At 45.0% G+C, this 24,094-nt stretch overlaps 1 protein-coding gene and 1 long non-coding RNA gene across 6 annotated transcripts in view; one reads left to right on the top strand and one right to left on the bottom strand.

Annotated features, from left to right (window-relative positions):
• Positions 1–24,094, bottom strand: part of LOC123764226 (NACHT domain- and WD repeat-containing protein 1) — a 102,891-nt gene that overhangs the window by 40,476 nt on the left and 38,321 nt on the right. For 3 of the 4 annotated variants that reach the window (XR_011225255.1, XM_069315873.1, XM_069315874.1), the window contains exons 3-6: positions 18,051–18,068; positions 14,563–14,753; positions 3,959–4,165; positions 165–332 (exon numbers count right to left, since the gene is read on the bottom strand). Coding sequence is in view for 3 of the 4 variants with exons in the window: in XM_069315873.1 (XP_069171974.1) it covers positions 165–332; positions 3,959–4,165; positions 14,563–14,753; positions 18,051–18,068 (584 nt within the window). In the remaining variant the exon portion in view is untranslated. Of the gene's footprint in view, positions 1–164; positions 333–3,958; positions 4,166–11,472; positions 13,372–14,562; positions 14,754–18,050; positions 18,069–24,094 lie in introns of those variants that run through there. The other variant, XM_069315876.1, reaches the window with a different exon arrangement.
• The window catches only part of LOC138358232 (uncharacterized), a 64,944-nt gene continuing 45,782 nt past the window's right edge, over positions 4,933–24,094 (top strand). Inside the window, exon 1 of one of the 2 annotated variants that reach the window (XR_011225257.1) lies at positions 4,933–5,214. This is a non-coding gene — a long non-coding RNA (uncharacterized lncRNA). The remainder of the gene's footprint in view (positions 5,215–24,094) is intronic. The other variant, XR_011225256.1, reaches the window with a different exon arrangement.

Here is a 24,094-nt window from a genome sequence, read left to right as displayed (position 1 = left end):
ATGTTACTTCAGGAGTAATAACAACTGCCTCCAGCTAATACAAGTGTTATGTAGTCGTAATAGCTTAGTGCTTTCTCTTGATAATTACCTTACCTACCTTCAGCACGAAGTGCAAATATTCCAATATTGCAAATATTGTTGCAAATACAACGAATGAGCCTCACTTGTGAGGTGTCCGAGACAGAGTTCCTTGAAGGAGTGGTCATCGAGGCGTTCGTCAGGTATCCCCCAGTGTAGGTCGACGATGTTGAGCTCGTAGCCCTTCTCCATGCAGTATAGGCGAAGCTTCGGGTACACGTGCTGCATCAAGGCCGACCGCTCCATTATCGTGTCTGAACACCAAGAGAACAGTTACAGCCCCTCTCCTGTGCCAGGTAAGTCCACTACGGGCTCACCATAGCCCGTGCTACTGGGAACTTTTGGTTCCAAGTAGCGAATCTTAAACAACAACAACCAAGAGAACGGAGGAGACTTGGTAATTTAGGGATGAAACTCAAAGATTACTTTGCTGCATAAAACTGTCGATTACAATATTGTTCAGGTTTTAGTGAGGGCTTATGCAGGATGGGCGATCAATACACTGTACTACTGCATTGGGTTGATTGCAATGCTGCAATCCATTTATCAAATCATTGATAATATTGGACAATAAAAATATAATTTAGTTTATATTAAAACACGTTTTCTCCTCGCCAAAATAAATAGCTGTCAGAAAATTTAACGACCAATCGCTCACAAATGACATATTTCAAACAATGAACAAGAAACATGAGAAGTAAAACATATATGGGATTAGCCTATTCACAAAAAAATAGTAAATAGATGAATAATAAGCTCTAAAATATCCTACTTTGAAAAATAGAGTTTAAGAAGTAAAAAAAAAAAACATGAAAAGCACTTGTAAATACCATCACTATCATCTTGGAATCCAAACAACGGTCACACAACAAAGAGATCCAACTCCCAAGAGATGGTGGCAGCTTGGACACAGATTTGGAAACGGTAACTTAGATTATTTGCATAGAAAAATGTTGTCACACATCTCACCAGAGCTTATCCTAACACTATTCATTTTTTTTTAACACACTCTTGACCAAAGTGAGTAACGCTGGTGAAGTCAACACCAACAGTGGTATACATAAGAGCTGCTTTGCTCTCCAAAAATCCTCTTGAGTCACAAATCTTTTCTAACCTTCCAAAATTAACAATAATAGCTCAAGTTAATAAAGTTGATAAAGCTTCCATAAACAATTGTAAACCAATCTTATGTTCAGCACTCTTTATATATATATATATATATGTCGTACCTAGTAGCCAGAACGCACTTCTTTGCATACTATGCAAGGCCCGATTTGCCTATTAGGCCGAGTGATTTTTTTTATTTTCAATAAATTGCTTACAATTAGTTTATTTTAATTATTATTTTGATATTATATTAGGGACATAAAGTATTGACGTAGTTGTGTTAGTTTAAGGTTAGGTTTAGATAGGCTAGGTTAGGTTAGGTAGGGTTGGTTAGGTTCGGTCATATATCTAAGTTAGTTTCAACTCAAATTTAAACAAATTAACTAATACATAATGAAATAGCCAGATTGATCATTTCATAAGAAAAAAATGAGAAAAATATGTATTTTTCTATATTTTTCAAGTATATATCAGCAAAACTTGGCTTATTAGCCAAATCGGGCCTTACATAGTAGGCAGAGTACGACGTTCTGGCTACTAGGTACAACATATTATATATATATATATATATATATATATATATATATATATATATATATATATATATATATATATATATATATATATATATGTCGTACCTAGTAGCCAGAACGCACTTCTCAGCCTACTTTGCAAGGCCCGATTTGCCTAATAAGCCAAGTTTTCATGAATTAATTGTTTTTCGACTACCTAACCTACCTAACCTAACCTAACCTAACTTTTTCGGCTACCTAACCCAACCTAACCTATAAAGATAGGTTAGGTTAGGTTAGGTAGGGTTGGTTAGGTTCGGTCATATATCTACGTTAATTTTATCTCCAATAACAAAAAATTGACCTCATACATAATGAAATGGGTAGCTTTATCATTTCATAAGAACAAAATTAGAGAAAATATATTAATTCAGGAAAACTTGGCTTATTAGGCAAATCTGGCCTTGCATAGTAGGCTGAGAAGTGCGTTCTGGCTACTAGGTACGACATATATATATATACATATATATATATATATATTTTATTAAATATGACCGAAAAAGTAAGATTAATAATTCTAACACGAATTTTCTCAATCTTTCGTACATTATGCTTCACTGTTGGAGGTAAATCAAAAATCACTTCTCCAAAATTAGTGTTACCCATAACACTACCCATGTAGTGTTATGGGTAACCAAACCATCGCCAGAGAAATCCTAGTAAACAACACAGAAATCATCGATAGATACAGCGATAGCAGGCGGCTCGACGTTTGCGAGGCACTACACATCAAGAAGTCAACACCAGCAATCAACAGCCAATTATTGCACAACTATATTCTACCCACCTCAAGACTCCGCTCCAATATAGAAGCATCAAGAAATATGGACCAATAGGCTTTCTACAAACACTTCTATTCAATATCCATTGTTTCGTGTTCTGTCTTGTGTTGATACTTTTAATACCCTATTAATATCCTCTAATGCCACATCATCCTTCCCACCTTACTCAAATGTAATGCCACATCACCCTTCCCACCTCACTCAAATGTAGATATAAAATCAGGGAAACGCAAGTTCTAATCAGTTGTGTATTTGTGAAGTCTTTGAAAATGTAATAAGTTTTACGAAACGCGCCCGTGTCGCGTCAGACTAGAAATAAAAATGAATTTTGGAGAAGTGATTTTTGATTTACCTCCAACAGTGAAGCATAATGTACAAAAGATTGAGAAAATTCGTGTTAGAATTATTAATCTTACTTTTTCGGTCATATTTAATAAAATATGTCTACAGGAAAGACTGCTACCAAAATATACTAATATATATATATATATATATATATATATATATATATATATATATATATATATATATATATATATATATATATATATATATATATATGACGGTGTCAGACCACGGAGGAAAATTGAAACAGGAATTTCCTTAAGTACTTTCGTATATTAATACATCTTCAGAAGCAGTCATCCTTCTGAAGATGTATTAATATACGAAAGTACTTAAGGAAATTCCTGTTTAAATTTTCCTCCATGGTCTGACACCGTCATATATATGTATATGTATATATATATATATATATATATATATATATATATATATATATATATATATATATATATATATATATATATATATATATATATACACGAAAATTACACGGAATATTTCAAGTTCCTGCCACTTCGACTCCAGATCTAAAATGAACACCAATGATACCGTTATCAGTTTACTGGCCAAAAACCTCTATACAATAAAGCACAGTAACCTTATTAAACTTCAACAACAGATTCTGAGGTCTCGCTCTAAACAATACCCGATCATATCTTAGCAACACACACAACCCGTAGTCATCAGTAATGTAATATCACCCAATCTCCCGTTATCCACAGGAGCGTCAAAAGGCACTATAATAGGATATCTCCTTTTTCTCCTTGTATACATTAATCACTTACCAAATATTTCTAACCTTAAACTCATACCATATGTTTCTGACACTAGTCATTCAGGAATCAAACACCACGTGGCTTTAAAATAATAATATAGAAATATTGCCGGAACAACCGTGAACTGGACTGTTTTCTAAGAGAAGTTCCGGATCAGCTAGGCTGTGGTGGGTATGCGGGCGTGCGGGCCGCTCCAAGAAACAGCCTGGTGGACCAAACTCTCACATGTCAAGCCAGGCCTCGGGCCGGGCTTGGGGAATAAAAGAACTCCAAGAACCCCATCAAGCAGGTAACCAACCTTTAAGATCGGCGCAGGTGTAGACGCAGATCTTCCTGGGCTTGAGGATGGGCTTGACGTGCACGACGTTCCCCATCACCAGGTTACGGATGACATCAGAGAGCTGGTTGAGGTCAGGCAGGTGACCCAGGTTGGGGATGACCCCGCGGGACGTGTGGGGCGACTCCTTCACATCCGCCGGGGCAGAGTTCTCCATGTGCGCCAAGCCTGTATTAGGCGTCAAAGTTTAGTACACTTATTGTAGTGTGGTAAAGTGTGGCTAAATTCTTTGGATTAGGACTTTAAATTTATTAATAAACTTACCAGCTGTTTAGTCAGACCATGACGTCATTTAAATTTGTGTCAAGCTGTTGAATTATTATTGTATCCGTTTGAAGTAGGTTTCTGGAAAAAATAAATTCCAATTTTTTTTTCTGTTTGAGTCTTGGAGGTGTTCCGCTCCTATTTTATATATGTCTACCTTTCTGTTCCCATTGTCATCACTTTGAAATTACTAGAGTTAAACAAATAGTTTAAGCACATACCAACCGCCCATAAACAGATGCATTAACATTCCCTCCAAACTTTAATCTGTAAAATGAAAACACTGCACACCACTAACAGAGAGGACTCGCTAAAGATACCCAACTCTCCCAGTGATTACAAATTCGTGTATTTCCTCACAGAATCAGTAGGCAGAAGTTACAATAGAGATTCAAAAGTCATATCCACAAACCCGGGTGTTCACAGCCACAATCCCAGAGTAGATACCGTGAAGACCTTAAAGAATGGCGAACCCAAGTGTTTTGATCCCAGGTAGCTGGAAAACGAGTCTACCTTGAGAGTTATTCTACAAGATCTGACCTAAATAAGAGGTCAAAGAAATATAGACATGGAGATACATATGTAAAATAATTGGTTAGATTTGATAAATAGTTTAAGAGCATGGGCAGTGATCAAGATATAAAGTAAATGACTTGACATGAGATGTGGAGAGTTTGCTGGAGGTGTAAGGCTCGCTTGAAAGGAGCTTGAGCTCACTTGAGCACCAGACATCGTGAGGGGAAGCTGTGCTCCGTGTGAGCTCCTGTCAGAGACGAACCCCCAGTTGATATACCTTCAAGAGGAAGCAAGTGTGCAGACGTTTCAGCGGTGGAATCAAGTCTTGAACGACAAGAAGAGTTGTGAAGCCGCCTAGAGATATTTTCGTGGGCCGTGGGAGAGCCCTGGTCAGGCGCCATCGAGAGGAAGAGCGCCCTGCAGGAGACCTTATTGTGGTAAGACCAAATTTAACTAGTTAATAGTGATTGCCTATAGTTGATCGTGTACCCAGCGATCGTAACAAGTGTCTGTTGGTACGTTAGACATGTTTTGATGAGGAAGAACGCCAAAATAAAAGAGTAAAGATAGAGGAACGTCCTGGAGGGCGGAGCGACGTCCACCCACTCCGACTGTTGGTGGGCGACTGAGTGAGAGGGCCGCCCGGGGCCGGGAAGCTGAGGGCTCCCAGGGAGGGCAGAGCATGGACCAGCCCAAACGGGGAAGTCCACACTCACGACATTCGGGAAGCAGGGAGATGTCAAGTGAAACATTTATTGTGTGTGATTCATTTCAGTTATGTGTTTGTAGACGAACATTTTTTATTGGCATATGGATGGGTTGCAGGTTTGTTCTGAGAAAGTTGACGGGAGTACCTTGAGGCCAGAGGAAAAGTTAATGAGTGGAACTTCAAGGCCATAGGATATTGAACCCTGTGGAAGAGCACAGCCATACAGTGAGGAGCAGGACCTCAAGCTGTGAGAAGAGGAGCGAAGGAGAGGAGTGAAATGAAGTTTCACACGCTTCTGTAATACCAGTGGTGGAGCATCATTGTGGTTCGGGGAAACTTCATGGTCAGCAGCATGGAAGAGCTGCAGAGGATCCTGATAGATAAACCTGGAAGAACCTGAAGACGTCAGGGTAGTGAACTCCCAGATGTGGGAAGGAAGTTCTTATTGACTACTTGTAGGAAGCTGGCAGAGTGTCTGGTTGTCATTAGCGTGCAAGACACAGTGAAAGGTGGGTGATTGATTACCATTTTTGTGCCAAGAAGTACTTATACTGAAGTATAGAGTTACAACCGTAGGCTGGATTACCTGCAGAGACATACATATGTGTTTTAGGAGTTTGCCCTTGTCCTAGTGAGGCTTCCCAGTAAGTAGAAAAGAGAGAGAGAGAGAAAGAACCACAGCTGTGGACAGGGTAGAACAGAATAATAATAAGAGAAAGGGGATTGAGGACGTCATACCAAATGAGAGACTGGGGAGTTACAGCGGCTCGAGTGGGTGTGTGCATGTGACAACGAGGTCAGTATTGAAGCCGCATCCCCTAAACGTGTGACGTTGAGCCCCTCTCCAAGTGCCAGAAGCACCCAGGGTGCTCTGGTCAAAATAAGCACTCTACGGAATTTTGGGTTGATTGTCCGAAAGGAAGGATGGATAACCGACCGACCAACATTAACAACATCATAATACAGCACAATACATCATAATACATCACAATACATCATAATACATCACAATACATCATGATACATCACAATCTACATATACAGATGAGTACTAGTACTACTAGGTGAGTACACACTTGACTAGAGGTGGGGGGCCTTAGAAAGGCTCACCTATATCTGCTCCCCCCCCCCCCCTAGATGACGTCACCAACATCGTGTCAAAGCTATCTGACCATTCAAACATGTGCAGCCTGCCCAGCCTACTCTTTGTCTGATACATGTTACTCATATCGGGTAACGTAGAGCTTTGCTCTTCAGTTTGTATTGACACCTTTTATGACGAGGAATAAAGGGTTAGCTAACTCTTTTGTCCTGTTCTATCGTTCTCATTGTCATAGACAATTTCATGTTATGCATACGTTTTTCTTGTGAGTCTCTCTAGTGCCTTATTGGGAATGTTTGTTAGTGACACGTCTGAAGTCCAGTATCCTGTCTTTTTCATTTTCCGAGTACAGGGACATGTTTAGTGTATCTGTCAGTTTACGCATTTGGAGTGAAATGTTGAAGTGTGTTACGGGTGGCTCAGTACCCCCAGCTGTCTGTTACACGATTCCTGTTGAGCTGTTGTTCTTCAGAGCCTTCCTCGTGTCCAGTTCCTCCAGCTGTCTCCTCATCTCTTTAGTCGTTAACAATATCTCGATTTTCCACTGGGTAGACTTCCTCCAGATCCACTGAGAGGTCCTCGGTTTCGATTCCCGGTTAGGCCCGAGACGCTTGGGCACGTATCCTTTCGCCTAGCAACAAATAGGTAGCCAGGAGTTAGGCAACTGTTGTGGGTTGCACCCTGGGAAACGTCATCGGTAGTTGGCCTGGGAGGACCTATAGAGCTTCCTGTCCCAGACAAAGACAACCCATAACCGAACCCTAAACATCCGGGAATCTCACCTTCACCACTTCATAATGTTGACGAAACCACACACTAGAAGTTGAAGGGACGACGACGTTTCGGTCCGTCCTGGACCATTTAAGAATCGACATGAGAATGGTCCAGGACGGACCGAAACGTCGTCGTCCCTTCAACTTCTAGTGTGGTCTGGTCAACATACTTCAGCCACGTTATTGTGACTCATCGCCTGCACTTCATAATCTTTCTCCTCATTCTCCGTGTCTTCCTTATTATAATGACCGGTTTATTCACAAACATTTTCCTCCTAATGTTGTTGTGGAGAACCTTGGGTTTGTTTTCCTTGGGATGAAATGTAATTTTCATATGGCTCCTCGTCTTTTACAGTCTTTTTATACTCATTCCTGTCTATATAAAGCTACTGTGGATCTTTAATGTTCTGTTCTCTATGTTCCTTGTCTATGTCCTCATTCTCCTATGTGTGTACTTACCTAGTTGTGCTTGCAGGGGTTGAGCTCTGGCTCTTTGGTCCCGCCTCTCAACCGTCAATCAACTGATATACAGATTCCTGAGCCTACTGGGCTCTATCTACATTTGAAATTGTGTATGGAGACAGCCTCCACCACACATTGTATTTGTGTGTGTGTATGTGTATGTGTGTGTGTGTGTGTGTGTGTGTGTGTGTGTGTGTGTGTGTGTGTGTGTGTGTGTGTGTGTGTGTGTGTGTGTGTGTGTGTGTGTGTCAGATATCGGGCTAGTGAAGATTATTGATGAGCTGTATTGTTAAAATTTCTATTGTTGTGTGGAGCAATGTGTGTGCACTCTCCTATTTGTGTGTGCAGGATAGAGCATTGGATCCCGCCTAGATCTCGTGTATGTGTGTGTCAGACGAAAGAAACTCTGCCTATTTTTTGTCTCGGGCAGGAATCGAACCCGGGTCCTTGAATTGTGAATCGATGATGCACTCGGCCGCGAGACTTTGTAAGTGTGTACTCACATAGTTGTACTTGCAGGGGGTCGAGCATATGCTCTTTCGCCCATCATTAGTACAATGCAGTGACTCTTCCCCATTCATTTTTAGTATATTTTTATTTAAAATTTTGTATCGATTTAGCTTCGACATCATCCTCATAAAGTCCATACCACTTATTTACGACTCTTAGGACTGAAACTTCCTTTTTCGGACACTGTTGTGACTCGATTGTGTTTCCAGTTTCCAGCAAGACTAAATAATACGTTCAAAACATATATTTAAAAAAAATTCAGGTGTCACATTATAACATTATCTTAGTCTTCCTGATGGCTGAATAGTAGGCTAGCCAGGCAGGGCGCTCAAATGGCCTAACCAAAGGTACCAGCGGGATCCATGAAGCCTGAAGTATCTAATACGGGAATCTGACATCGTAGGCTACTTACTCTCAAATACGTTTTGATTTTTATAATTTGGCATTGGGGCTACCATTAGAAATTATAATTTTAAGAATATGACATCATAAACTACCCTCAGAAATGAGAATGTTTAGAATGAAGTCGACATTGGAGCTGTGTTCGCCAAAAGACCTTCCCGCCACAACACACTTTGCCACAGTAAATATTGTCGTGTACCACAGAAATCCCAAATTTAATTTAGTGTTTTCGTTTTGTCATAGGCTACAAGTGATATATAATGATGAAACATGATGTTATGGTTTCTTTTTTGTCGAGGACATAAAGTCTGTTAGTCTGATCGAGGCTCCTCTAGATTCTGGGCTCTTAAGAGCCTAGTCCTATACTGACTTTCCCCAGGTGCCTATTTACTGCTAGGTGAAGTGTCATCAGGTGCAAGGAACAGTGGCATAAGATGTGGCCCAAGGTGAAACCTTGAGAGTATAGGATTGGGGGTTTGAAATACATATGTTATGTAGCCTATTGTTTGATGTAATCAGATAATATTTCTGCAACTAAAGAAAATAATTATATCTTAGAATATCCTCATCCTTTTCTAGAATGATGAGACCACCAGTGTTGTGGTCCTAGGTGAGGTCACCACCAGTGTTGTGGTCCTAGGTGAGGTCACCACCAGTGTTGTGGTCCTAGGTGAGGTCACCACCAGTGTTGTGGTCCTAGGTAAGGCCACCACCAGTGTTGTGGTCCTAGGTAAGGCCACCACCAGTGTTGTGGTCCTAGGGAAGGTCACCACCAGTGTTGTGGTCCCAGGTAAGGCCACCATCAGTGTTGCGGTCCCAGGTGAGGCCACCACCAGTGTTGTGGTCCCAGGTAAGACCACCACCAGTGTTGTGGTCCCAGGTAAGGCCACCACCAGTGTTGTGGTCCCAGGTAAGACCACCACCAGTGTTGTGGTCCCAGGTAAGGCCACCACCAGTGTTGTGGTCCCAGGTAAGACCACCACCAGTGTTGTGGTCCCAGGTAAGGCCACCACCAGTGTTGTGGTCCCAGGTAAGGCCACCACCAGTGTTGTAACCGGCAGCTGTGTCAGGCGTGTCCGCCTACGCGTTACGTCACCACGTTCTTACATGTCATTGATTTCCAAAGATTCTTTCCCGCGTCACAGCCGTGCCGCGGCCGTGACTCCCTCATCACCGGGGACACAGCCAGTCCTCATAACGGTAAATCCTCATAACGGCCAGGCTTCATAACAGTCCGTCCTCATAACGGCCAGTCCTCATAACAGTCCGTCCTTATAACGGCCAGGCTTCATAACAGTCCGTCCTCATAACGGCCAGTCCTCATAACAGTCCGTCCTCATAACGGCCAGTCCTCATAACAGTCCGTCCTCATAACGGCTAGTCCTCATAACAGTCCGTCCTCATAACGGCCAGTCCTCATAACAGTCCGTCCTCATAAGTCCGTCCTCATAACGGCTAGTCATCATAACAGTCCGTCCTCATAACGGCTAGTCATCATAACAGTCCGTCCTCATAACGGCCAGTCCTCATAACAGTCCGTCCTCATAACGGCCAGTCCTCATAACAGTCCGGCCTCATAAACATTGGCAAATTGTTCCAATGCTCCTTTGTCTCTGGGCACGCCTGCAGACTCTCAGGAAACATTGAAGCAACTTCTCCATATATTAATATTATCAGCGGGGAGAGGGAAGGAGAGAGAGAGGGGAGAAGATTGCTAGAGGTGAAGGAGAGGGGAAGAGAGAGGGGGAGGAGGAGGAGGAGGGAGAAAACCCGGACACGGCCGGATATCCCCATCTAGTTAAATATTTCGCATATTACATTTTAACATTACATATTACTGATTTAAAGAATACACTGTATCTTCACTGTAAAAGAGCTCATCCGATGAATTATACTCAACGGAGGGTACTTTATTGTGTAGCTCATACTCATCCTGTAAGCGGTATTGTAGAAGGAATACAGAGGACCCAAAAGATCTTAATCAGGCGTCAGTGGATGTTATGTTATTTGACATTGATTATTGCAACATCAATATATTATATTATAGTTTAGCTCTGATGACCTTGTTAGTAACTGAACCAGTACTTGCAGTGCAACTAGCATGAATAACACTTTAATATTACACAGTGCAGCTAAGTCATTTTAAGGAACACAACATATTGTTTTGTTCCATAGGCTATATTTACCAGAGGCATAAATTGTCTACAAGAATTTCATATATCTCCTTATTAACAATAAAGTGACGTGTCACTTCCTGCAACGTTAATTTAGACGTGAAGCTCAAGTGTGTGACCCTGGCTTTGTCCACTCCCTTCGTATGGTATAGGTTTCCTTACAAGCTAAACCATTTTAGAGACTTGTAGCCTAGTTCTATTTGAGCTGTGACGTTTACCAGTAGTCAGCCGTGTTTATTGCTTGTCTCACACAAGTGTTTTGTTTGGAACATTTAATTGTAATACGTTCACTTTGTTCTGCTGCTGCTGTTTTATAGGAAGATTGTGAAGCTGTTTAACTTTATCCCGTCTGCTTCTTAATCACAGATACACAAACCTCTTGTATCAATTTACTTAAAACAGGCATAAGGGGGTATAAATACTTTTCTGAAATTGATTTGACACAGTGCAATTTTGGGTAGTTGAAGCAACTCCTGCCATACATCCTACAGAGCCTTGTGTCGGTAGTGTTAGTGGGTTGGTGGTGCGGCGTGAGTACAGGAGAAACCCGTGGTGAGACCTACCTAGTGACCTGGCCATGTCCACCAGCAGGAGGGACGGCCCGTGGAGCCCCAGGCACACTGACCGGCGCACCCTCCGACGACGGCTGCGACGAAGGAAGTTCAGGAGTCGGTGAAGATCCAGATCGTCCAGTGAGGGCATTGTGGCGTTAATTCGGGGCAATATTGGCTATAATCGCTGACTGTGTAGCTAGTGGTGAGATACTAGCTTGTGGCACTAGCCATATGATACTGACACTTCTAGCTGATTTTAATGGTTTGTGTTGTTGCTGGACGGCAATTCAAAGTCTTTTCTGATAGGAAAGGCTAGTTTGTTGTTGCTGTCTTAGGGATATTAGCGACAGCCTATGTTGATACATTTGGCCTGGTGATTAGGGCTGGGTTGGTCTGTGGCGGCAGTGAGCTGAGCTCTGTCGCGACTTGTGATTGGTTATCAACCAACACTTTAATAAGGTATTGTTGGATGATAATAAAAAGTTTGTATTATAAGATGAGGTACTTGCTCTGATGTTAGGCGATGGTATCGTGGTATGTGAATGTCAGATGAAGAATCCTCGAGACTGAAGTAATCCGGATGGTACTCATTGAATGGGGCCAGTTATCACGAGGGTAAGTCTTGGTAGCTGGCCTCGTAGTTGTGACTTGAAGTCGTGGAAGAGTAAGAGCTCATTGTTCCCCTCACTGTGTCGTTCTGGCAGCAAAAGCTTGAGATGTACTCAGTGTGGATGTTGGTGGTGGGGTCATTGTGTGGGGGGCGGTGTGGAGCAGGAGCTCTCATTCATAACATGCCTCGGAGCGTGTTGTGGGGGTCACTGTTGTCTGGAGGGCATTGTGGATGAATATCTAAAGTGAGGAGGGTTGTCAGTGGGTGAGAGTGGAGAGGGTTGTCAGCGGGTGGGAGTGGGGTGAGTGTCACTGGGTGGAAGGAGGCAACACTGCTGGTTCAAGATGGTTTTCATCTTGTTCGGAGTCTTATGTAAACTGTATGTACATATTTGTGCACCTGATATGTTGGTCAGTGAGGCAGTCACCAATTAAGCATCAGGCAGATTTGGAGTGAATTTGCTGTCGCAAGATTAGTCGACGTAACATGGACGATCTCCTCGATAATGGCCACGATAACAAGTGTCACGCTTCTGCTTCGCCAAGTTGCAGCACCAACACAAGGTTCCATCATCACCTAATTCATGTACTTGCATAGTTACACCGATCACATTTTACACTTCATCTTATCACTAGACAACACCGACAAATTTTCCGTTTTTCTCCTGCACCGGGCTTGTGGCGAACGTAAGAGGGAGTGACCGAGTGCTCGAGGAGCGTTGGGAGTGTCGTAACTGGGAGTGCTGTGCGGGCGCACATGCGGGCTCGCGCCACAGGTAAGGTCAATATGTGCGTCCTGCAGTTGAATGCCGTCAATTATGTAGTCACCATCGATTCCCTTGGGTGTCTGAAATATCCGGTACAACACTCACACCCAACTCCTGCCCCCTGGACGAGGACATGACTCCGTGTGATGCCGGGAGGGTAGTGGGAGCGGGCCGGGGCTGCGAGTGGCGGTACTCTCACTCCACATTCCTTACATCGACTGGCCGCCCCGTCCCTGGCCAACCTTACCCCACACACCTCACTCAAGGTATCGTAAGTAGAGTTAGTCTACCTGATGTTGTCACCTGCCCAGCTGACCACAGGTCGTTTCCCCCACGCCGTCCACATGTAATGGAGAGGACCATGTGGCCGAGGACCCATTAGAAGTTGGAGTTCTGCCCTTTTGGGAAAGAATCTTTAAAAGTCAGGTGTGACTTGATTCGTCATCCGCATTATTGGTGAACTATGACGTCACCATCGGCCAGGTGGGAGGTGGGACGAGACCAGTCACTGTGCCACCCCAAGATGCCTCCACATGATGCCACTACAAGGTGATTCCGCGCTGTGCCACCACAAGGTGCATCACTGCCTTACGTCATGCAACACCAGGTGAGTACATTACTTACTATGCTTGTTCAACCTGTGATCCAATAGTGATAGTACGTGAATTTATATACAAGGGTCCATAGCTCTGGGTTCATAGTCCATATGGACCCTTGTATATAAATTTACGTTCTGTCCTATTTTGTATGGGTAGTAGAAGGAAAACAAGCACCTAGACTAAACTTTCCTATATCAGGTGTAGCACATATATGTACTAAATTAGGCCTGAAATATAGTATATTTGGCCTAGGATTACTTGAAGACGATGAGTCACAATAACGAGGCTGAAGATATGATGACCAAACCACTCATCAGAAGACGAAGAAACGACGACGTGTCAGTCCATCCTGGACCATTATCGTGTGTTACAACACACGAATTGATAATGGTCCAAAACGGACAGAAACGTCGTCGTTTCTTCATCTAGGTTTACTTATTAGGTCTAAGACAGATTTGGATTTGGTGCACAGTTATGGTTCCACCTTAATGTGTCATTTGGAGTATTCCAATAGTACAAAACGGAAACGTTTTAGGTAACTAGAGCGCAGTCGTGTAGGTTTGACCAGAAGTTGCTATGAGTACTATTATTATTATTTAAGGAGACATGCACAAGAGGCTACGACTCACTTAAGGAGACATGCACAAGAGGCTACGACTCATTTAAGGAGACATGCACAAGAGGCTACGACTCATTTAAGGAGACATGCACAAGAGGCTACGACTCACTTAAGGAGACATGCACAAGAGGCTACGACTCATTTAAGGAGACATGCACAAGAGGCTACGACTCATTTAAGGAGACATGCACAAGAGGCTACGACTCACTTAAGGAGACATGCACAAGAGGCTACGACTCATTTAAGGAGACATGCACAAGAGACTACGACTCATTTAAGGAGACATGCACAAGAGACTACGACTCACTTAAGGAGACATGCACAAGAGGCTACGACTCACTTAAGGAGACATGCACAAGAGGCTACGACTCATTTAAGGAGACATGCACAAGAGACTACGACTCACTTAAGGAGACATGCACAAGAAGCTACGACTCACTTAAGGAGACATGCACAAGAGACTACGACTCACTTAAGGAGACATGCACAAGAGGCTACGACTCACTTAAGGCGGTTGTGTTGGAGACTCTGTCGCCAGACATCTTAGCGAAGATGGGAGTCTTGGCGGGCTGTGTATTGGAGGCGGCGGCCTTCTCCGAGAGGCAGCTCTCCGTGTCGCAGCTGTGGTCGTCAGCGGAGGAGCTGGTGGGCCTCGCTGGTGTCGGGGTGGCAGCCGACGGGTGCTGCGAACTGACCCTGAGGAACCACATAATGGGTTCAGGAACTGAACAACATAGTATTTTTATTTGTGGTGGTGGGGGGGGGGTTGAGGGAATAGATAATTGTGTGAATGAGAGGAAACAAGGTTGTTGACTCGTTTCCGAGATCATCGCAAGGTATCTTTTAGAGGTTTACCTTCATGTTGAGTTTACAAGAACTAGTTCACGAGGTCAGCTCGAGACATGTGAGTGAATGGTCTTGTATTTTAAGGAATCCTTTGTTTTCTGGCGTTCAAGCTTTAACACTTTTAATACGAACTGTCTTACCCTCCATTATCTAGTGAAGGAAATAACCAAATGACAAATGAATCAATTTCTTCCCCAAGTGAATACGAATTTTTTGTCTATAAAGTATTTGATTTTAGTTGTTTGAAGTTGATCACCTTCGATGGAGTCTGTCAGCGATTGGTATCAGAGTTTGGAGTTGTGTGTTGGTGGTGTGGTGAGGCAGTGATTGATTGATGATTGATGAAGATTAAGCCACCCAGGAGGTGGCACGGGCATGAATAGCCCGTAAGTGGTACAATGAGGCAGTGGGCGGGGGGCGCCTCTTCACCCATCACCTTACAGCTTGTCCAGGTAGGTTGGGGGAATCCCGCTTAATGGAGGCTGAAAGTAGCTGGTGGAAGAGTTTTGTGTAGCCTCCATCATTTTCTTGATTTCCGCTTTCCAGTGTGTGGGCATTTTGGTGGATGCATTTTGTATTTTCTTCCACGCAGTCCTGGGGCCAGATTCACGCAGTTACACAAACACTTTCAAACCTGTACATCTTTTTTTCAATCTTTGGCGGCTTTATTTACAATTATTAAACAGTTAATGAGCTTCGAAGCACCAGGAGTCCGTCGCATTGTTTACCATAAAACACGACATCTTAGTACAAATTCAAACAACGTAATATTAATGTTGTCTGCCTTAATTGGTTTATTGCGATCCTCTCTTGTATTGCTTCCTTTTGTGTTGTGTTCTTCTTATAGTATACCTTCTGTTGAATGTCTGTTGAATGTTGCTCAGGCTGTAGTAAATACCCAGACTACTTCTTGACTTCATTAGTTGTGGTAGAATAAATATCCAGCACACCAAGGTCCAGAGGTCCTGCTCTTAGCTAGGTCTATCAGGTACTGACTCTCTTACTAGAAAACGGCTACTGCCTGCTCTGAGGAATGACGTCATGAGACTCTCTGGCCACCGGATTGGCTATTCACCAACCGACAAATAGAATTTAAAGGCTAACAGGTTAGGTAGGTTGAGTGGGTTCGTGCGTTTCTGGTTAGCTGAAACAGTTGCATTTTTTACAGAGTGGCAAATCGGGATAACCGCTTGCCTAATAACCTGATGACGACTGAAGGCTTTTACATTCAGGTAATCTGCATTTTTTGTATGAAAATATTTAGTGAACGTTGATCGAAGAGAGAACTAACTCGTTAATTTTAATTATTCAATTTCACAGTGGCCCTAGTGGGGGGGGGGGTCAGGTCACAAGCCTGGCTGCCATCCTCTCTCTCTGCTTTTCGTGGTTGCCATCCTCTCACTGCTTTCCGTGGCTACCATCCTCACTGCTTTCCGTGGCTGTCATCCTCTCTCACTGCTTTCCGTGGCTGTCATCCTCACTGCTTTCCGTGGCTGCCATCCTCTCTGCTTTTCGTGGTTGCCATCCTCTCTCACTGCTTTCCGTGGCTGCCATCCTCACTGCTTTCCGTGGCTGTCATCCTCTCTCACTGCTTTCCGTGGCTGCCATCCTTACTTCTTTCCGTGGTTGCCATACTCTCTGCTTTCCGTGGTTGCCATACTCTCTGCTTTCCGTGGTTGCCATACTCTCTGCTTTCCGTGGCTGCCATCCTCTCATCAACAACCCAGTCCGTTGCTAATGACGGCCCTTCACCGCCGCTCGAAAACGTTCCAACATCTTTTCCCATTTCACTGAGTTTTGTTTATCCAGCATACCTATGATCAGTGTTGTCAGATCGTCAGCTGCATATACATCATACATACATACATACATGCAACTTTCACTTGACGTACCGGGGTCGTATACATAAATGTCATAAGGGATGGTATTCGTGTATGCTAAAGGACTGTGTGAAGCATTTTGAGCATATAGCAGCGGGTGGCCTGGGCCGTCGCCGCCCGGGTCCACAGCAACACATGGCTCAATGTAATTTTGTTAAGTGACTAGCAATGTTGGTTTGGAGGGGGAGGGAGAGAGGGGGGACGGGTAGGGACTAGGGTGGGGGCGGGTAGGGACAATGGAGGGGGGGGGAGGGGAGGGGGGGGGAGGGGAGGGGGGTGTAATACTAGGCAATCGTTAGGAAAATGTTTCCTTGTATACTTGTAAGCATTTTCTTTCCAGTTGATTAATTTTAAAGACGGGGTGGGGTGGGCAATTTTGTGGGAGTTTGTGTGTGTGTGCTCACCTAATGGACCTGTGTGTGTGAGAGAGAGGCCTGGAACACTGACAAGTGTGTGGTCTCTAACCTCTCCTAGGCCTAACACACACACTATCCCTCGCCTAATATAGTACATAATCTGCGCTATACTAGGCTATCGAATGTTTAAGTTTGTTTTTTAGCTTTATTTTCTCTATTATGAAATGAATAGTGCTAGAGTGAAGATATTGATGTTCCATCACTATATACTAGTACTCTGGGCCACATAGTCACTATTAGTACTAACATATCAGGAGGATGGGTTGACATGTAAGCTATCATTGTACAGTGGCTTCGGTACCGCCCCCCACCTATGTAAGAAATAATATATGTCTCTGTTTGTCTAAGGCTGGGGGCCTGATGTTTGGGGCTAGCCTCACCCGTGAGAGAGAGAGAGAGAGAGAGAGAGAGAGAGAGAGAGAGAGAGAGAGAGAGAGAGAGAGAGAGAGAGAGAGAGAGAGAGAGAGAGAGAGAGAGAGCTGGAGACACAGAACAGGATAACGCCTGGTCCCCCCACCCCCACCCCTAGTAGATATATAAAAGCAAACGGTGTTTGTATATATATTAACTGTAAACAAAGTACACAAGTGTGTGTGTGTGTGTGTGTGTGTGTGTGTGTGTGTGTGTGTGTGTGTGTGTGTGTGTGTGTGTGTGTGTGTGTGTGTGTGTGTGTGTGTGTGTGTGGAGTTACAAATTGTGTTCAACGTTTAGCATAGATATATGACGGATTTGAACCTATATATTGTTTCTATCGAAACACTCACCACTAAACTTGGACATTGTGGGTTTTAACATTAACTAGAACTCTAAACTTGTATATTCTAGTGGTGTAAAAATTAGAATCAACTTACTTTTGGTCCATGGCATAGCTGAGGAAGAGATAAAGATGTGTTAGTATGTGGTGTGAAGGAGAGGAACACACAGCCACAATCCTGAAAGACAGATACACGTCACACAGCATTACTTATTGCACTCTTAGTGCTTTATAATGGACACGAGTAAATGTTTACTTCAGTACGTGTGTGTGTACTCACCTAATTGTACTCACCTAATTGTGCTTGCGGGGGTTGAGCTTTGGCTCTTTGGTCCCGCCTCTCAACCGTCAATCAACTGGTGTACAGATGCCTGAGCCTACTGGGCTCTATCATATCTACATTTAAAACTGTGTATGGAGTCAGCCTCCACCACATCACTGCCTAATACATTCCACCTGTTAACTACTCTGACACTGAAAAAGTTCTTTCTAACGTCTCTGTGGCTCATTTGAGTACTCAGTTTCCACCTGTGTCCCCTTGTTCGCGTCCCACCAGTATTGAATAGTTTATCCTTGTCTACCCTGTCAATACCCCTGAGGATTTTGTAGGTAGTGATCATGTCTCCCCTTACTCTTCTGTCTTCCAGTGTCGTAAGGTCCATCTCTCGCAGCCTTTCCTCACAACTCATGCCTCTTAGCTCCGGGACTAGTCTAGTGGCATACCTCTGAACTTTTTCCAGCTTGGTCACTGCACCACTGCACGGGATAATGAGGCAGACAACATGGCAGGACTAGGAAGACAACATGACAGATTAAGTTAGTCGTGTGTGAAGTGTTTCTAGTCATAAACATGAGTTTTGGCGGCTGGAGCACCACAAATTCAACAATAGGCGAGGAAGACGGCCCCACAGAGACGCCTGCCACCCCAGAGAGCTCGGAGACCCCCGAGGGAGGGGAAGACGGCCCCACAGAGACGCCTGCCACCCCAGAGAGCTCGGAGACCCCCGAGGCGAGGAAGACGGCCCCCCAGAGACGCCTGCCACCCCAGAGAGCTCGGAGACCCCCGAGGGCGGGGAAGACGGCCCCACAGAGACGCCTGCCACCCCAGAGAGCTCGGAGACCCCCGAGGGCGGGGAAGACGGCCCCACAGAGACGCCTGCCACCCCAGAGAGCTCGGAGACCCCCGAGGGCGGGGGAAGACGGCCCCACAGAGACGCCTGCCACCCCAGAGAGCTCGGAGACCCCCGAGGGCGGGGAAGACGGCCCCACAGAGACGCCTGCCACCCCAGAGAGCTCGGAGACCCCCGAGGGCGGGGAAGACGGCCCCACAGAGACGCCTGCCACCCCAGAGAGCTCGGAGACCCCCGAGGGCGGGGAAGGCGCAGGAAGTGTAATATTTACCGGCGCGGAGGATGGGTCATCTTGGTATAATTATGCCTGGGGATCGATGTCCAGCGAGTACCAATTAGCCTCCATCGCACCAACTACTGGTCTGTCCCATCCCAACCCCTTCCAGAAACCCGCTTCCAACCCCGACCCCCCCTCCTACCTTCTCAGCGTCCGGAAGTCTAACGGGCGCGGGCTTCTCTATAATCTCTATGATGTTTACGGCTCAGTCACTCGCTCAACGAGGTCACGTTTACAACCCTCTCTGCAGCTTGAGCAGCACAACCCTCAGGGCAGCAGACATAACGACAGCTGCACATCTGCAACCGCTCTTCAAGTGACAACACATGGTCCACTGTACTGACAAGCTTTGTTTAAAGTTAAAATTTGTTTTTCAGATTATGGAAACACAAACACACACACACACACACACACACACACACACACACACACACACACACACACACACACACACACACACACACACACACACACACACACAACACACACACACTTCAAGAGGAAACTAGATTGTTTCCTGCAAGGAGTACCGGACCAACCGGGCTGTGGTGGGTATGTGGGCCTGCGGGCCGCTGCAAGCAACAGCCTGGTGGACCAAACTCTCACAAGTCAAGTCTGGTCTCGGGCCGGGCTTGGGGAGTAGAAGAACTCCCAGAACCCCATCAACCAGGTAATCAACCAGGTACACACACACACACACACACACACACACACACACACACACACACACACACACACACACACACACACACACACACACACACACACACGCACACAATCCAATAGACAAAAGGATGGATTATATAACACGGGTGGTACACGCGAGGACACAGGTGGAAGCTGTGTACCCAAATGAGCCACAGAGACATTAGAAAGAACTTTTTCAGTGTCAAGAAATATTAGTAACTGGAATGCATTAGGAAGTGATGTGGTGGAGGCTGACTCTATACACAGTTTCAAATGAAGATATGATAGAGCTCGAGAAGCTCAGAAATCTGTACACCAGTAGATTGATGGTTGAGAGGCGGGACCATAGAGCCAGAGCTCATCCCCCCCAAGCACAACTAGGTGAGTATACACACACACACACTATCGTCAACAATGAGTGCAGGGGCCTGCCACCTTCACCTAAGTATCAGTAGTAATACACCTAAGTGACTCATCTCACATAGAACACTACATAAGAGACCTGCCTCCAGGCACCTGCTGCAGTGGTTCATGTACACTTAACGAGGCAATTACCGGTCCAGCGGGGTATTAGGTCGTTGTCCGGGTGCTGCGTCCCCTGCTGGCCAATTACACGGTGTGAAGACACTTTGGATTACTGCCTCCCTCCCCCCCCTTCCAATATAATCACCCCGCCCCGTTTTGCCCAATCACTTGGGCTGGACGGTAGAGCGACGGTCTCGCTTCATGCAGGTCAGCGTTCAATGTCGTCGTCTCATCGATGTGTAGTTTGATCATATCTTCAGCCACGTTGTTGTGACTCATCGTATGTAACAAAATGGTAGCGCCTCGCGAAATTGACATAATATCCCGTTTTCAGTTCGTTGGTCCTCTGGTAGGTTAAGATAAGGGCTCTTTAGTACGACAAAATTTTTGACATTGGGGAGAAACACTCACGAGAACGGGCCGCTCAGACATATACGAGTGGTTGTGGTCGGTATATGATTGATTGATTGACTGATGAAGATTAAGCCACCCAAAAGGTGGCACGGGCATGAATAGCCCGTAAGTGGTGGCCCTTTTGAGCCATTACCAGTATCAAGAGCTGATACTGGAGATCTGTGGAGGTGCGACTGCACCCTGCGTGACGGGAGATGTCTCCCGTGGTCGGTATATGGGAACTCCAGCTTCTTATATCCAACCCTTCCCATGTCGTTCATGGGGTGGTAGGAGAGGGCGTACAGAGAGCAAACAATATTGCTGGTGAGCTCCAGCCGTAGTCATTGTGGATTAACTACCCAGTGGAGACATGTTGGGCAAACGACGCTGATTCAGCGTTACTCCGGCAGGTTTTACCCACTGCGTAGGATGTGTGTGTGTGTGTGTGGGGGGGGGGAGGGGTTGTACACGTGGCATCTCCCACATGTGTAGTCATGCATGTTCATCAATAGAGTAAATAGAACATAAAATAGCTGAGCGGCAGAGTAGTCCACGAGGAGATGGACCAAAGAGCGGCATGAGGATGGCCAGTGGGAGCAATACACTTAACGGCGATCATATTGACCGTATTAAGAGGATCTTGCTTCTTACAGACAAATATTTACCACAGGGAGACATAAAGTGGTTAGCCACGTAAACAAGGGGTGTAAAAATTCTCAGATTAAACCGGACTCCGCTATGTGGTGGATACAGTAAACTCCAGTAGTTGTCAGCTGTCAGCCACAGTCAGCAAGTGACTGATGGAAAACTCGCTGAAACTGACACTTAACACCCCCCCCCCCTCCCTCCCTTCAAACTTGATCCTTTATAATAAAAATGATTGAGATCGACCTCATGGTTGACATAATTCACAACTCTGACAATGACTGATGTCAGACACCCATGGATGACATCCGTCACTACCAACACAATGCCTGTCGTCACGAAGTCGTGTCGTCAAGCAGCCACCTGGATCAGAGCTCTCCGTCTTAAAAGTGCTCATGTACTTGACGAGACCAAACACTCTCAACAATAGTAATTTAATTTTCGTGAAGATTTGACACTGAACGTGACAAAACTGACTTTCCGCTAGTCCAGTCTCAGGCTCTGAGTGCCCTTTTCTCCCAAGTGATTGTCGTAAGAGAGGGAACAACGTCAAGCTGGGTATTGGGTCGCTTTTAATCGCCGCATTCAGTGACTTGCTGGAGACGGAACGAGACATTATCACACACAGTTATATGCATATATGTGTGTGTATTCCCCTGTGTGTTCCTCTAGAACACACAGGGGAACAAGTGTGTGTGTCTCATACTGAGTGTTTTTTTTATGACTAATATTCACGCACAACTGTGTTTAATGCACTTTCCAATGCATATCATAGTAAGGTATTCTAAGGAGGTCCTCTGTGCTGTTGTTGACATACCACAAGACACTTGACGATGTGAGGCCAAGCTCCCTGCCCCCTCGTCTTCGGCCCTCTGGGATCACAGCGACCGACGCCTCGTCATAGTGGGTGTCCTCATCATTGTGGGAGTCGTCCTTGTGGGGAGCGTGCCTGGCTCCCAGCATCAAAAGCCCCCAACACCGCTGGCTCACTAGTGTTCTTTGGCATTGATTTTGCTGTTCTCTGAGCCTATTGTGTGTGTGTGTGTACTCACCTATTTGTGCTTGCGGGGGTTGAGCTGTGGCTCTTTGGCCCCGCCTCTCAACCGTCAATCAACAGGTGTAGCGTGCGCGCGCGCGCGCGCGCGTGTGTGTGTGTGTGTGTGTGTGTGTGTGTGTGTGTGTGTGTGTGTGTGTGTGTGTGTGTGTGTGTGTGTATGTGTGTACTCAACTAATTCTGTTTGCAGGGTTGATCATCTGCTCTTAAGCCCCTGCCTTTCGACCATCATTAATTCAATGAAGCTACTTTTCACTCGTTTCCTTGTAATATTGACATTTAAAACTGTGTAACAAATTGGCTTCGACAACTTTCTCATCTAATGTCTTGTCCATCGTTATCATATCGTCGCTGTTCCTTCTTTCCTTCAGCGTAATGAGGTCTGGTTCCCGCGGTCTTTCCTCATAAGGCAGGAACGAGCAATTCAATTTCTTTCTTTATTACGAGCCTCCTTGCAACATTTTCGGCATTTTCTAGTTTTGTTTTGTGGTTATGTAGGGGCTCCATGCTCTGGGGTACCATATACAATAACGGGGCTCCATGCTCTGGGGTACCATATACGATAACGGGTCTCTCAAAGGGATGCACCGAGCGCTGGGATGGGATTGTTGGCCAAGGTCCTGAGGGATAACCACCTTTCCCACACTCACACTGTCACTTTAGCCACACTCACACTACTACTACCCTTGCTACACTCACACTGTCACCTTAGCCACACTCACACTGCCAGCCTTGTCACACGCACCTCATTCTTCCTACACTGACCTGCCTCTTGAAGCCCTCCACTCACTGAACCACACTCCTGTCCCGTCTCCCTTCCCATCTTCTTGCCTTACCCTTCTCACTGTTCCATCCTCTCCCACACTTCTACTCCCCCTTCTTTATATATATATATATATATATATATATATATATATATATATATATATATATATATATATATATATATATATATATATATAACTGAAAACTCACACCCCAGAAGTGACTCGAACCCATACTCCCAGGAGCAACGCAACTGGTATGTACAAGACGCCTTAATCCACTTGACCATCACGACCGGACATAATGAGGTGATAGCCTAAGCTATTTGAACCACCCCACCGCCGGCACTTGGATAGTAATCTTGGGCATAGCATTTTACCAAATCATCTCATTCTTTGGGGCACACGTGAGGAACACAAATGCGAACAAGCCTGAATGGTCCCCAGGACAATATGCAACTGAAAACTCACACCCCAGAAGTGACTCGAACCCATACTCCCAGGAGCAACGCAACTGGTATGTACAAGACGCCTTAATCCACTTGACCATCACGACCGGACATATGTCCGGTCCTTGACCATCACGACCGGACATATGTCCGGTCGTGAGGGTCAAGTGGATTAAGGCGTCTTGTACATACCAGTTGCGTTGCTCCTGGGAGTATG

The sequence above is a fragment of the Procambarus clarkii genome, chromosome 82 (genome assembly GCF_040958095.1).
Source record: "Procambarus clarkii isolate CNS0578487 chromosome 82, FALCON_Pclarkii_2.0, whole genome shotgun sequence".
In the NCBI taxonomy this organism is placed as follows: domain Eukaryota; kingdom Metazoa; phylum Arthropoda; class Malacostraca; order Decapoda; family Cambaridae; genus Procambarus; species Procambarus clarkii.
The sequence above is the reverse complement of the archived record's forward strand: the minus strand, read 5'-3'. Positions and strand labels throughout refer to the sequence as shown.